The sequence below is a fragment of the Sander vitreus genome, chromosome 14 (assembly GCF_031162955.1).
Source record: "Sander vitreus isolate 19-12246 chromosome 14, sanVit1, whole genome shotgun sequence".
NCBI classification, from domain to species: Eukaryota; Metazoa; Chordata; class Actinopteri; order Perciformes; family Percidae; genus Sander; species Sander vitreus.
Window position 1 is genome coordinate 17,509,301 of NC_135868.1, and position 13,288 is coordinate 17,522,588.

Consider the following 13,288-nt stretch of genomic DNA (forward strand, 5'->3'; position numbering starts at 1 on the left):
GATTTCTGTCAAATAAGATAACACAAACTCATTGCAGAACCAATCACACCCCCCCAAAGGCCCGTTCTGAGCCAGGAAAAACCTACAGGGTACCCTTAATGTTGCAATACATGGGACAATTTATCTAACACATGCTCTACAACCATCCTACTATAAAAGTTAAGACTTGAAGTGCGGTAATTTGCTTAATCTGCTTCCATGAGGGAGTCTCATGTTGTAACATAATGTGAATGAAGCCCCTATTAAGCGGGCTCTGCTGTTTCACATGTAAATGTGAATATGAATGAAACGGAACAAACGGCCCCTCTAAACTGCTTAATTGAAATACGGTCTTATTTACCATAGCGTCAATAGCCAGATTATTGCAGAGTGTGTAGACACAGTCAATGTGTCATTCCTCAGGGGGAAAGTTATCGAGCTGTCCTTGTGAGCACGTCAATGACAGCATGTTGCCACATTACAAATAGCTCTCTGCAGTCTGTCCATTTCCAAAACAATGTTGGGATAAGATTTTTGTCATCAGAGTCACATTTATTAGTTTTGAGTGTCTGGATTTTAAAATAACAGTTCATAAATACATTTTGTTCAGTCTTGTTCCCAGAGTTTTCCTTGTGCTGGTCGGGCTGTGAGGAATGCCTTCCTCTCTCATGGACCATACCCAGCTAAAGACAAGATACACCTGGCCAGAATCATACGGTACACTTGTCTTTGTTTGTGTGTCTGTCTGTGTGCAGGGATGAATCGATGTGTCTGGTGAAGCATGTACACTGACTCACCATTCACTGTTGAGGCCTCACCTGATTGGCCAGTCAAGTTGTTTATGCAGTAAGATGAGCAAAGTGTGACGTAGACATTATATAGCAGAGCACAAGATGGTCTGGGAATACATGCACTCTCATGCAATATACTGTACTAATAGATGCATGCAAAGACCATGTGAACATCTGGACTCAAATAAAAAATAGGTAATCTTTACTGTCATCACATATACACACATACACAAGGAGTTTATCGTGGGGGAAAGCAGACGGAAAGTATTCAGAGGAAAAAGGCTTACAGAGTAACTAATGAATAATCAATGGATATTGATTAAATTAAAAAGACAAGCTTTGTGTCGAGGGAAGAAGTGTGTGCATGTGCATGCGTATCATGACACAGTGTGGCTGTACTAAAAAATTTTTTGTATTTTAACAGACGTAGCTACGTGGGCGTGGAGCTGGTGCAGTGGCTGTGTGAGCAGTGTCTGTACGTGCGCTGTCGGACTACTGCTGTGCGTGTCTGGCAGGTGCTGCTGGAGCTGGGAGTCTTGCTGTCTGGTAAAAACACAACCCCACCACACACACACACACACACACACACACACACAGAATACCTGGAGGTTTGTGTGTGCTTTAAAATGTATAGTTAACTTCCAGTGACTTCAGCAACAATCCACACATCTGTGAAAGAACCAGTTCACCAGGTAATACAAACAGAATAGAGAGGTGAATTCACTGCTTCATTCACCTGCTTAACTTTCCACAAGGTAGAATGACACTGTGGCTTTGTGTACCCAAGCCCCCCCATTAATAATCCCAAACATCCAATTTCATTATTTACCAAAGACCATGTTAACAACTAACATTTTACCACCAACATTCTAAGAAACTGTGAATCTATCGCCATGGATGTGATTGCTGTATTCAATAGAGCTGATACAGAAGAAAAGAAATGGTGTTATTTATATTACTTTTAGTCTATGATGTGTTGAAACTACACTCAGTATGCTATGGCTGACACATTGTAAAGAGTGTAAAATATTCAAAGGCAATTCATGTTTCTTTAAAGAATGAGCAAACCTGTTCCTCTTGAGACTGCCTGCAGTTCAATGTTTTGGCTAATCGCCATAACTGATAAAGAGTTTATCCAGGTTTTCATTGTTGTCACCATGTCTTTACTTTTTCTCTAGAACTAAAAAGTGTGTGCTATAAACGAACCAATGTACATATTACATTGTTTCTTTTTATCAGAACAACACAAGTTAAATAGCTTGTTTGATTTGAGTGTGAATGATGACTACTCAATTCTTGATTATGTAAATCTGTGTATATTTGTACAAACGATAACAAGCATGCATCACTTGCCTTCCTTTGTATAGCATAGACTGCCACTTATTGATAATGATGCGGGATAGGTGAGCTAACATGTAGGGTTGGGTACCGAAACTGGGTGCTAATATGGCATTGGTGTCTAAACGACCGGTATCTACCAGACCCAATAGCAACGCGGATTTCGGCGCCTCATTTCTGTGCCACTTAAATGCCTGCACTTCTCTCTGATGCTCGGAAACATACATTAGAGGCAACCGAAGCATCACTGTATGTGACGCTAGTTAACAGTACACTTAGCAGCAGGTAACGTTAACCTACCGTTAGCTAGTAGCTAGATTAAACACTGTTACAATGCTGACAGCTAAGCGGTGTAAAGTGTGAATGTTTTTCACTGTAGAGGATTCAAACACTGAGACGTAGGCCTACAACAGTCTGCAGCTGCCGTTGTCTAAAAATCAACACAAAGCGTTTACTTGAAACTGGTAAGCCTTTAAAGTTATTGTAAAATACCCTTTTCCCATCTAGTGGTTGTTTTTGTCGTTTAACAGCAATTTATTGGTGAAATAAATTATTGTTATTACATATTTAATACATTTTGACCATATGGCCTTAGCAATAAACAAGCCATTCTTTAATGTCGCCGGCTGTCATTTTGTGCTCTTCCTTATTTATTTATTTATTTATTTATTTTTTTTAAAGTATCGGTTCAGGCACCGTTTAGGCACTGGCACCGTTTTGAAAGTATCCTTTTAGCACCGGTATCGGGAAAAACCCAAACGATACCCAACCCTACTTACATGGTGGCCCCTGAAAAGTAGGGCGTCCAACTCTTTGATTACACCGTGATGACCTTTATAAACGGTGTACAGTACCTTCAACAGGTATTGTTTTATTATTGTTATTGTCCACACACCTCATGAGGACCAAGTCTGTTAAAGTAGTCACACACTGTGAAAATGATAAAGGGAAAATAGGAAAATTTCTGAATGGCTGTTTTGCAAGTCAAATGAGGTGTGATGGAATTTCTGACACACAACAGGAGAGGAAGCTGCTACTTACATTTTCTTTTGGTGTTTGTGTGCCTATTCTTTCCTCAGTGGACCAGCGGGTGATGTTTTCAGACTCAAACTCTTACTACCAGTTCAGCTTTGAGGAGTGTGACTCTGCCTCCTGTGACTTTCGCTCCAATGAGGGGGAATGGCCAGAGGCAGTTAGGCTCCTCCTACAACTCGCCCCGTACATCCAGTTTCGCTCTGGAGGCGGGGCCAACAGCCCGTAAGTGTCCATTAAAATCTGATTAGAAGTTACGCTGCAATGGATGAATGGTAGGGCGTTCACTTAAAAAAAATTTTTTTTCAAATAAAGTTTGAACAAATGAAAATGAACACTTAATTAGTGTATATTAGGGCTGTCAACAATTACAAATGTTTGATTGTCCATAGTTAACTTGCGATAAATTGCAAATTAATTGCACATTTTTTTATCTGTTCTACATGTATAAGTATACTTATCAACATGGGTGCGGACAAATTATGCAGATGTTTATTATTATTCCAAAACAATGACAAATACTGTCTAGAATATTCTCCACAATAACCTCAAAGGTACTGTATGCTCAAAAAATATTCCTAAGCATAATATGGCAAACTCATGCCCATAAAGCAACAACAGATGGGAATATTGTAACATTACTTGGTAATACTAACACAATGTAGTGTCCTAGTTAACACTTGTAAAGGTTAAATAAGAGGGGAAAGGGGGTTATCTGTGTCAGCCGTATGCTTGGCCAGCAGGTGGTATTTGAGACTTAACGTACTCCGGGGGTAACTCACTTCACATCTACAGGACATGCAAATAACTTGAGTCTTGTTGAGAAAATCATCTGGAAGGGCTTTGAAACTGAACTTGTCATTCAAAAGATCCTTTTCTTTTTTCCATTTCTGCTCAAGGAGGTTTGTTTCTGCTAGCCATCCACAACGTTACTGCTGCATCGCTTCCTGATTTCCCAAAGTACGGAGCGGCCCAAGGCCCAAATCACAGAACGTGCGTTAATCGAGCAGCAAAAAAGAGTGTCGTTAAAAGGAATTTGTGTTAACTCGTTATTATTTCATTGAGTGTGACAGCCCTAGTTTAAATAAAATGGGTTTCATGGTTAGGGCTAAAATATGCCTCTTTACGCTACACTCAGCCGAACACGCACAGGGATTAGTCGGAGAGGTTTGTGTGGCTGGTTTTTATAAGACCAGCAAATACAGCTTGTGTAACATATTATATTATATATTTATACTATTATTTACTCCATTTTGTGTTAACAAAGAGCAAAGTGCAGTTTATGAATGCCCCCTGCTGGACTGCAAAGCATAGCCTGTTGCGTTTATACTGTACACTGAAGTTGGAGTTCAGAAAAAGCATTATATATTTAATATATAAATTGTTAATATATAAGTTTGAATGGTTGTTAGAATTTTTAAATTTAAAAAGTTACAGGTCTAATGGATAAACATACAGACGGACATTATCGGTCATGTTTATCTGTTGTAAGGACAAGTTAGGGGTTTCAACTGTCACTGGGTCACTGTCATTAGAACCCGCATGTTAAACAATTTTCAGAATGTTGAGCATAGTTGGTGAACGTGACTAAGGGGTAATGAATCGGATAATCTCCATTGACCTGAAGTGGAAACCCATTGCTCTGATAAAATGTCAAAGTGACAGTGATCCTGTTTAGATTTATGGTTAAGGTCATTTGTCTGTCTGGTGATTTACCTTTTAAAAAGTGACAAGTCACTGTGTTTGATTTGGTGGAAATGTGGACGTGCACGCTTGGCAGTACTGTTTTGCAACATAATATATACTCACACATACACACACTATCTTCCTCAAATCCCAGCTAGAAACCTAATCTCTATTCACTGTTTTAAATCCTCAATGTGCTTATGTGAGAGACGCATTGGTGTGCATGCACACACACACCTTCACATCCTCAAAGACTCATAAGATGGGCTCTGACACACAAACACACACACACACACACACACACACACACACACGCATGAGCGCAGAGTGGTTTCAGCCAGTGTTTCCTACTTTGCTGCTCCTGTGTGTGGGATTCCTGCTGAGCCTGCTACTGAACTCAATCTGTCACTCAGAGAAAGAGAGAGAGTGAGACGGGTAACAGAAATAATATGTGTGTGTGTATATATATATATATATATATGTGTATATAGATATATATATATATATATATATATATATATATATATATATATATATATATATATATATCCATCCATCTATCTTCATCCGCTTATCCGGGGTCGGGTCGCAGGGGTAGCAGCTCCAGCAGGGGGACCCCAAACACTATATATATATATATATATATATATATATATATATATATATATATATACTATATATATATATATATATATATATATATATATATATAAACTTAGCACAAAAAGTAAGGAAATTTGTGTTTGGTAGATTATTTCTCTGTGGTAACAATGCTTTTTGGCAATACATCTTATACTGTTTAAAAGCCTGTTTAGTTCCCTTTTAAATGGTGCCCCATTTGTAAGGAACATGCATTTGTGGGATGAGCAGCAGTGCTGAGTATGTGGGTTGCGCTCATGAAAAATTTGCCAAATCTTCTCTGCCAATGCCAAATAGCTTATTCTGCCATTGACAGTTTGAAGTTTGAAGAAACAAGACATATTGGCAATTTAACAATTTATTCATTTCACAAACAGGAGCCTCAGTAGCGTGTGGAGGAACCATACACAGCCACAACAGCCTGGCACCTCCTCCTCATGCTGGTCACCAGCCTGGTCTCACACTGCTGTGGGATGGCATCCCATTCTTCAACCAGCATTTGTTGCAAGTCAGCCAACGTGGTCATGTTGGTCACTCTGGCACGAACATTAAAAAGAGACTATATCTGAATTCAATTATGAATACGTTTTATTGGCATGAAAGTCTCTCTGTCTCATTTTCTCTCTTCCTATGTGGTTCACATTACAGTACGGTACACATTACAGTATTGGCAGCACCTGGGGAGTACCAGAAGCTCAAAACAAGTGTCAATAGCAACAGCAAAATAACCTGTTTGGCAATGGCGAGGAATGAGAAGATTTGGCAAATTCTTCATGGGCGCAAAATATATATATATATATATATATATATATATATATATATATATATATATATATATATATATATATATATATATATATATATATATAATATTAAAAAAAGAGAGAGACTATATCTGAATTCAATTATGAATACATTTTATTGGCATGAAAGTCTCTCTGTCTCATTTTCTCTCTTCCTATGTGGTTCACATTACAGTACGGACAAAACCTGCATATATAGTGCTTTTTTAAAGAGCTGTCTAAGGAGACAGCATTAAAGTTAAAGTTGCAGCACCACATTTGTTCATTTAAAATGTAGGCCATGTCAAGTTTAGAATGCCAGAGAGGGGACTGATCATGGAGTTAATGTTTAGGTGTGAACACCACCCTATCTAGCACACTAAACTATACAGTGTGCACTGATTTCAGTCCTTTTTCTGTACAGTCTATAAGTTGCATGCAACTTCCATATCTAACACAGTAATGTGAACACCTGGACAGTATAATGTCATCCAATACAATAGACCTGCAACCAATACATTTTAAGGCTGTGCTTAGATTATGTTGAGAATGTGTAATATGTTGTCAACCTGTATACAAACAATGACTAAATATGAAATATTACTTGAACTACAGCGTCAGCTTCACAAATGCACATTTTCTGGCAGGGCTATTACTGAATATTTAATGCACAAATCTTTGTACTCTTTGTTCCCACATTATACTGTATATAATATACAGCACATTATCTATATACATACTTAATTGTTTGGTGTAGTAAGAGGTGGTGTTTCCTGTCTTTGTGTTCTCTGCATATCATTGTGCATGAGGTGCAGAATTGCCAGGAGCTAAAATATGACACCTTAGCTTGGGAGGAGAAAACACACTTGCTTGCTTTGCATGGTGCTAAAAAAAATGAATTTGCAGAATGCTGAGGAACATTTTAGCTAAAGAGGAGGGCAACCAAAGGGTCACTGGTTTTGACAGAGATTATGTCCTCCTCCACAAATAACTCAAACTTTTAGTTCTGTGTAAGATTGATAGCATTTAGATCACAACCATATGTGTATATGCAGTAGGTAGATTAAAGCCAAAGATGTACTTATATTACTCTTACTTAACAACTTAAAATAGGGTTGATGACACATTGTTCACATGGGATCTGTTCTGGTAAATCACAAAACATGACTACAACTTGCGGCATGTGCCTTGGACGTGGAATGAAAAGGGAGCTGTTGACAGCACCAATCATGTTAATCCTCTATCAATACTGTTCTGTGCTGCTTAATGATTGGTAACACACCTCCCACTGTGTCTCTTCTAGCTCTGGTACATCCAGGCTCATGTTGAGTCACCAAATTGCCAAATGAACGCTGGCTAAAAAAACTCAATGACCCTTATGAGAATAAATTTAGCATGATGACTGAGAATAGACTTTATACATCTCATGATCCACTAATGGACAACACAAGATAAAAATCCCCAGCATTAAATTGCATTGACGACTTGATAATTTGTTCATTTCGCTCTGTGAGATGTTTGAACATCGGTTATCTTATTTTAAAGGAGAGTGGAGGCAAGTCATTTTGACCGTAGATACTGAAAGGAAAGCACAAGCAGCAAACTGCTTTTATTGCGACGGTAACAATATGGTATTTTCACTCCTGTTGGTCTACCTGCCTCTGTCTCTTTCTGTCTGTGTCCGAGCCGATAGCTGATGTGTCAGGCTGTAGGCTGCGTGTTATCACCATCTCCCCTGCTTCTGCATCTATCATTCCCTTATCAGATTACAGTGTACACAGACGCAATCACACAGTGCTTCATCTTCTTTCCTTCACAATTATTACTAGTGCCACTGGGATCTGTTGATAAAATCCAAATTGTATGCAAAATGTGTTTGTGTATTTACATGTGTAAATGTGTGTGTGCATGTGTGTGGAAGACCAATCCAAACAGTGGTTTTGTATGAATATATTAGATGATGAGCCCTCAGAAGTTGAAGACAAACACATGTATTCACAGAAAAATCTTCAACACGAGTTACACATGTATATGTATGTATATATTCACATACTGAACACATGTACACACAGCCGCCGCAGTACCACACACGCACGCGCACACACACACACACACACACAAAGCCTTACTAACATCAATAGAAGGGTGTCTGGGAGATTTTTAAATGAAACCACATTAAAGCGAGAAGGGGGGTGCAGAGAAATATGCTCCATACAAAGATATGTGAACAGTAAAGAACTACAACTAGAACAAGATGGGAGTGAAAATAAAACCGGCATACAACTCTGCCAAATAGAAATTATTCACACAGAAAATATACTCATCTGCTGACGTATGCTTTATCATGTTTAGAGCTGCAATGATAGATCTGTTGATTATGTTTTCAACTAATCCTTTACTCTATAAAATGTCAGAAAATGAGGGAAAATGCCCATCACAGTTTCTTGAAAATACAGCAAATTTTCACATTTTCAGGAGTTGGAACAATGTCGACTTGATAAATGATGTAAACAGTTCATTTAAGTTTGATGAATTGATTAATGTTTAATTATGTTTCATTACATTAAAGAGGTTTGAGTACAGGATTGAGCAACAAATGTCAGGTCTTACCGATATCTTTCTAATCTTCTGTCAATTCATTTTGCGATCAGATTTACTACTGGTTTGGTCTCTGAGAAACCAGTGATCCACCATTAGGAAGCCACTGTTCTGATCTCTTGTTTGGATGTAATGCGAAGGTTTCTTCATACAAAGGGTGAAAATAGAACAGGGGCTTCTGTCCACTTAAATCAATTTGAAGACAGACTTTTTGACTTTTTTTTTTTTTTTACTGTACACAATGTAGATGTTTGTAGGCTGTCGTTCTTCTCTAGGTTTACCAGGGGGCAGCATAGAGAGGGCAAAAGCCCTACAGGAAACGTATATCTCTTAAGAGTGTTTGGTCAGAATAATGCACATGTCAGTTGTAAGTAAAGGTGTGTGTGTGTGTGTGTGTGTGTGTCCAAGGTCAGAGGAGGACTCTGAAGGCAACAGAGACATCTGCAGTGAGATTCTCCAGATGAAAGCTCTTGAGAGGCTCACATCTACGGTCAGTGTTTGCATGTGTGTCTGAAGATTGGTAAATGCAGTATCATATTGCCGTTTCATTACAGAGAGTTTTAATAGATTATTTAAGAGTTTTTATATTTTTACGTATGGTGTGATGACGGTGTGATGACGGTTTTGTTTTGACACCTTTTCTCAAACAGGTACAAAGTGAGTTGGCGGCTGCTCTCGCCCGAAAGACTCGCAAAGCTTGTAAGTATAAATTTAGCTTGACTGTATGCGCTTTCCTGAGAAGTTCACCTAGTGTCACACAGTGACAAAGACAGTGTTACATAATGAGTGTGAAGATATGTCATAAATATCCTGATTCTGCTTGTTGTTGGTTGCAGTATCAGAGCAGGACTCTGAGACGGCGGAGACGAGCCAACAGGATCCTCGCACACCCAGCGAGGAGAGCAGCCCGGTAATACACACACACACACACACACACACACACACACACACACACGTAGAAACACACACCTACTTATACCAAATAATATTCCTTTCATGTTATTTTATTTTGCCCCAAATCTTGATCCTTCAGGTAATTTTCAATCCAATATTTATTTTTTCTGGGTAATCTGGACAATGCATAATCATCTTAAAGTAGGCCTACAATAGACTTAGTGAAGCCAATCCAAATTAGCATAAAAATATTCCTGATATCTCTGCATTGGTAAAATAAAGTATTAAATAAATCTTATAGTTTGTTATAATGCCAGTAGATATAATAATGTTACGATTGTTAGAACTGTTAGGACAGGAATAGTTGGACAACCTCTCCTCATATGCAGGACAAACAAAAAAAAAACATTAAAAGGTGTGGTACGTCTATAAAATGTTGCTGAAATACATACAAAGCAGCTTTTGGTTCAACGTGTGCCAGTAACGCATGCCGTCGTTGTGAATATCATCATTTGACAAAGCAGAATGCTATTTATTTGTTCATGCTGCTTCACAGTTTTCCTGCTTGTTACAGGATTGTGCGTTTGGAAGATGTTTCAGTGTTTTAAAAGGGCACAGTAAAGCCTTTTGAGAGCCGTCGTAACCGGATTGCTATTACCAAAGGACTAGAAATGGCTCCATACATCCACAATACTGGCCAATTGAAATATAACTTCTCCAACACCGATCAGCTGGGGACATCCATCATATCAGATCATAATTGGCTTGTTCTGACTACCTTGCTCTCTTTTAAAGGTCACTGTGTAGGCATGTGTGTGTACCTCTGTGAGGTGGCTGAACATAGAAAATTGGGTCAGAACAAAGTGCAAGGAAGACCTGTTTGCTCTCTGGTCCCATCCTTTTACAGTGGAAACCCCATCATTTATTCAGTCGCTGATTACACCAAAGATGAGGAGAACAGGAAAACACTTTTAAAACACAATTACATATACAGTACCAAAGATCAGTGGTTCACGTTTTTGGCTTGTGGCCACTTAACACAAAGAAATGGCTTCCCCCTTATCAGAGGTCACATACTGTACGTCTATAGCCTGATTTCCACTGCATGTTACGGCTCGACTCCCTTTTTGACTCGCTGCTGTGGTTACAATGTCTAGGGGAAACATTTCACCCCTTAAGACAAGAAGTTTTGCTCACAAAAGTGGACATGGGCCATACAATTCATCCTGCAGTCCTTGTCAGGGGTTTGGGAACCACTGCAGATTGTAGTGGTAACATGAGCATTAGTTTAATTTATTTGACATAATTAGAAGGAGGGCAATAAACCACACACTACAACTTCTACTTTAGTTTGTCATACTGTAACACAAAGACCAAAGAAAAATTCAAAATACAATGGGAGAGTAAAGGAGATAGACGGAGACAGCCACACAATACAAACACAGACAGACAGCTTTATCTCGGTGTGCTCTGTGTATCGGACAGGAAGCTTAAAACAGGTTAACAGGAAGCAGCAAGGGACAGGGCTCTGTGTGTGTGTGTGTGTGTGTGTGTGTGTGTGTGTGTGTGTGTACGTGGCTATTCCAGCTGATAAGAGTTGTCACAGAGGGGAGTTTTCCTTGTAAACAAAATAAAGCGTGGGAGTATGCTATCATGTTCTGCGTGTGTGTGTGTGTGTGTGTGTGTTACCCTTTGCTAGAGCATGGCACCGTGGGATTGTTGAGCTCACAGGAAGGGTTAACCACCTTTTCCAAGGAAAATAAACGGACTAGGCTGCCCGCCACTGGTGATAACCATCATATTAGCAGGGAACACACACACACTGTTATGTTTTTTGTCGTCAAGTCTATCTGAGGACAAAGCCATTAGTTTATCTGTGTCCTGCAGGCCTTTAAATGAAATCCATTTTCTGTCTCTTTTGGTTTCTTTTTCTGCCTTTCTTTCTCTGTCTCTTCATGTCTTAAGGGGTGTTACTGTCTGCAGTGTTTCTCTTTCTGGATGGATAACACATTTTTCAAGTCCCAACTATAGAGGGGAGGAGACATTCAGACCCCCCCCAACCACACACTCTTCCCAAACAGACACACACTCCCGCCCACTTATACAACTAATCGCACACACTCACTCTTTCTCCGCCAGATTCTTTGACACAGAGCAGTCAGACTGAGACAAAGAGAGAAGTGCAACAGATAAAGAAAATTACAGACTGTAATAGATAAAAAGAATAAGAGACAAAGACGAATCAGAGAGAGAGAGAACAAGACAAACCCAGGATTACCATTTCATCTTATTCTCCTCACATGAACATTAAGGGGCAACTAAAAACTTGTCATTGCATGTTTCTGGATTATGCACAAACTGCTTTCATCCTCCCGTGGACAAAAACACGGAACTTTCTTGAACTCCATCCCACAAACCCTTTTTGACTGTCGCCACCATGTCTTGGGACTGCGGGTTGAGATATGTGTTCATGCCACCTGTGTTGCAGCTGGGCGGGGTGTGTGCACTGCGGGATGGTGGAGGCAGCAACATTGGAGGAATGGGGACCGTTTGCGCCCGTGAGGAGCTGACCAGCCGGCTGGGGTTGGAGGCCGTTCAGCGGCTGGCCAAGGACGGCTGTCGGCTGCTGCAGAACCACAACTACCGGCTGCCCGACAGGAACCAGGCGGTGAGTAGAGTGAACGCTTATATTATGAGGTGTCATTAATATCATACTATATATCTCCAAAGAACTGATGTTTTTCTGTGAAGTTGTTTGTCCTCACCATGTAATCTGCAGAGACAGTTGTGGCTATATGGTTAGTATGAGCAGAGAGTAACGGACGTCATCATGTGGTAAATATTGTCATTATTGTCGTCACTTTTAAGCGCACACACACACACACACACACACACGCTCTCTTCAGTTCTGAGTTACTCTTGTGAGTAAATCTTCATCAGGACCATACTGATTTGTGTTGCTGTCAATCTAATGGATACACATCATGTACACATGTTTACAACATGCCTGCCCACTTTTGTACATCATCTTAATACATGAGGACACATCTGTGCACTGACATACTCCCACACACATGCAAATTAAGGTTATAATTGTACTTGCACACACACAGATTCGCTTCATTCACATCACTTTAGATTAAATAACCACTGGTTCTCTAGCTTGTCTAATGCAGGTGTTAATAATGGCTTAGTGCAATGTGATCTCATACCCTTTTAACAGTCTTTAAAGTACTCTGCGTCTGTGTGTGTGTTTGCTGGCTAGAGCTTAATAATAGTGTGTGTGTGTGTGTGTGTGTGTGTGTGTGTGTGTGTGTGTGTGTGTGCGTGCACTGCTGGTGCTGTGGCAGGCTGAGTCAGTGTGTGCACGTAATGAGTGGGGTGTTAGTGAAGCGTTGGACTGTATAATCCCACTCTACAGTGCACCTCAGGGCAGGAAACGAAGCAAATGCAGGCTGATTTCACCCTACATCACAATGCGTGTTTGTAAAATCTACTACATATCTCATCAGCTTGGTGAGATTGACCGAAGCCCAGCCTTGGGGATTT

The 13,288-nt window shown here is 39.8% G+C and overlaps 1 protein-coding gene across 1 annotated transcript in view; it reads left to right on the forward strand.

Annotated features, from left to right (window-relative positions):
* Positions 1 to 13,288, forward strand: part of rapgef5a (Rap guanine nucleotide exchange factor (GEF) 5a) — a 47,412-nt gene that overhangs the window by 10,763 nt on the left and 23,361 nt on the right. Inside the window, exons 3-9 of the mRNA XM_078266965.1 lie at positions 590 to 696; positions 1,195 to 1,316; positions 3,188 to 3,365; positions 9,254 to 9,335; positions 9,496 to 9,544; positions 9,682 to 9,755; positions 12,228 to 12,407. Of these exons, the coding sequence (XP_078123091.1) occupies positions 590 to 696; positions 1,195 to 1,316; positions 3,188 to 3,365; positions 9,254 to 9,335; positions 9,496 to 9,544; positions 9,682 to 9,755; positions 12,228 to 12,407 (792 nt within the window). The remainder of the gene's footprint in view (positions 1 to 589; positions 697 to 1,194; positions 1,317 to 3,187; positions 3,366 to 9,253; positions 9,336 to 9,495; positions 9,545 to 9,681; positions 9,756 to 12,227; positions 12,408 to 13,288) is intronic.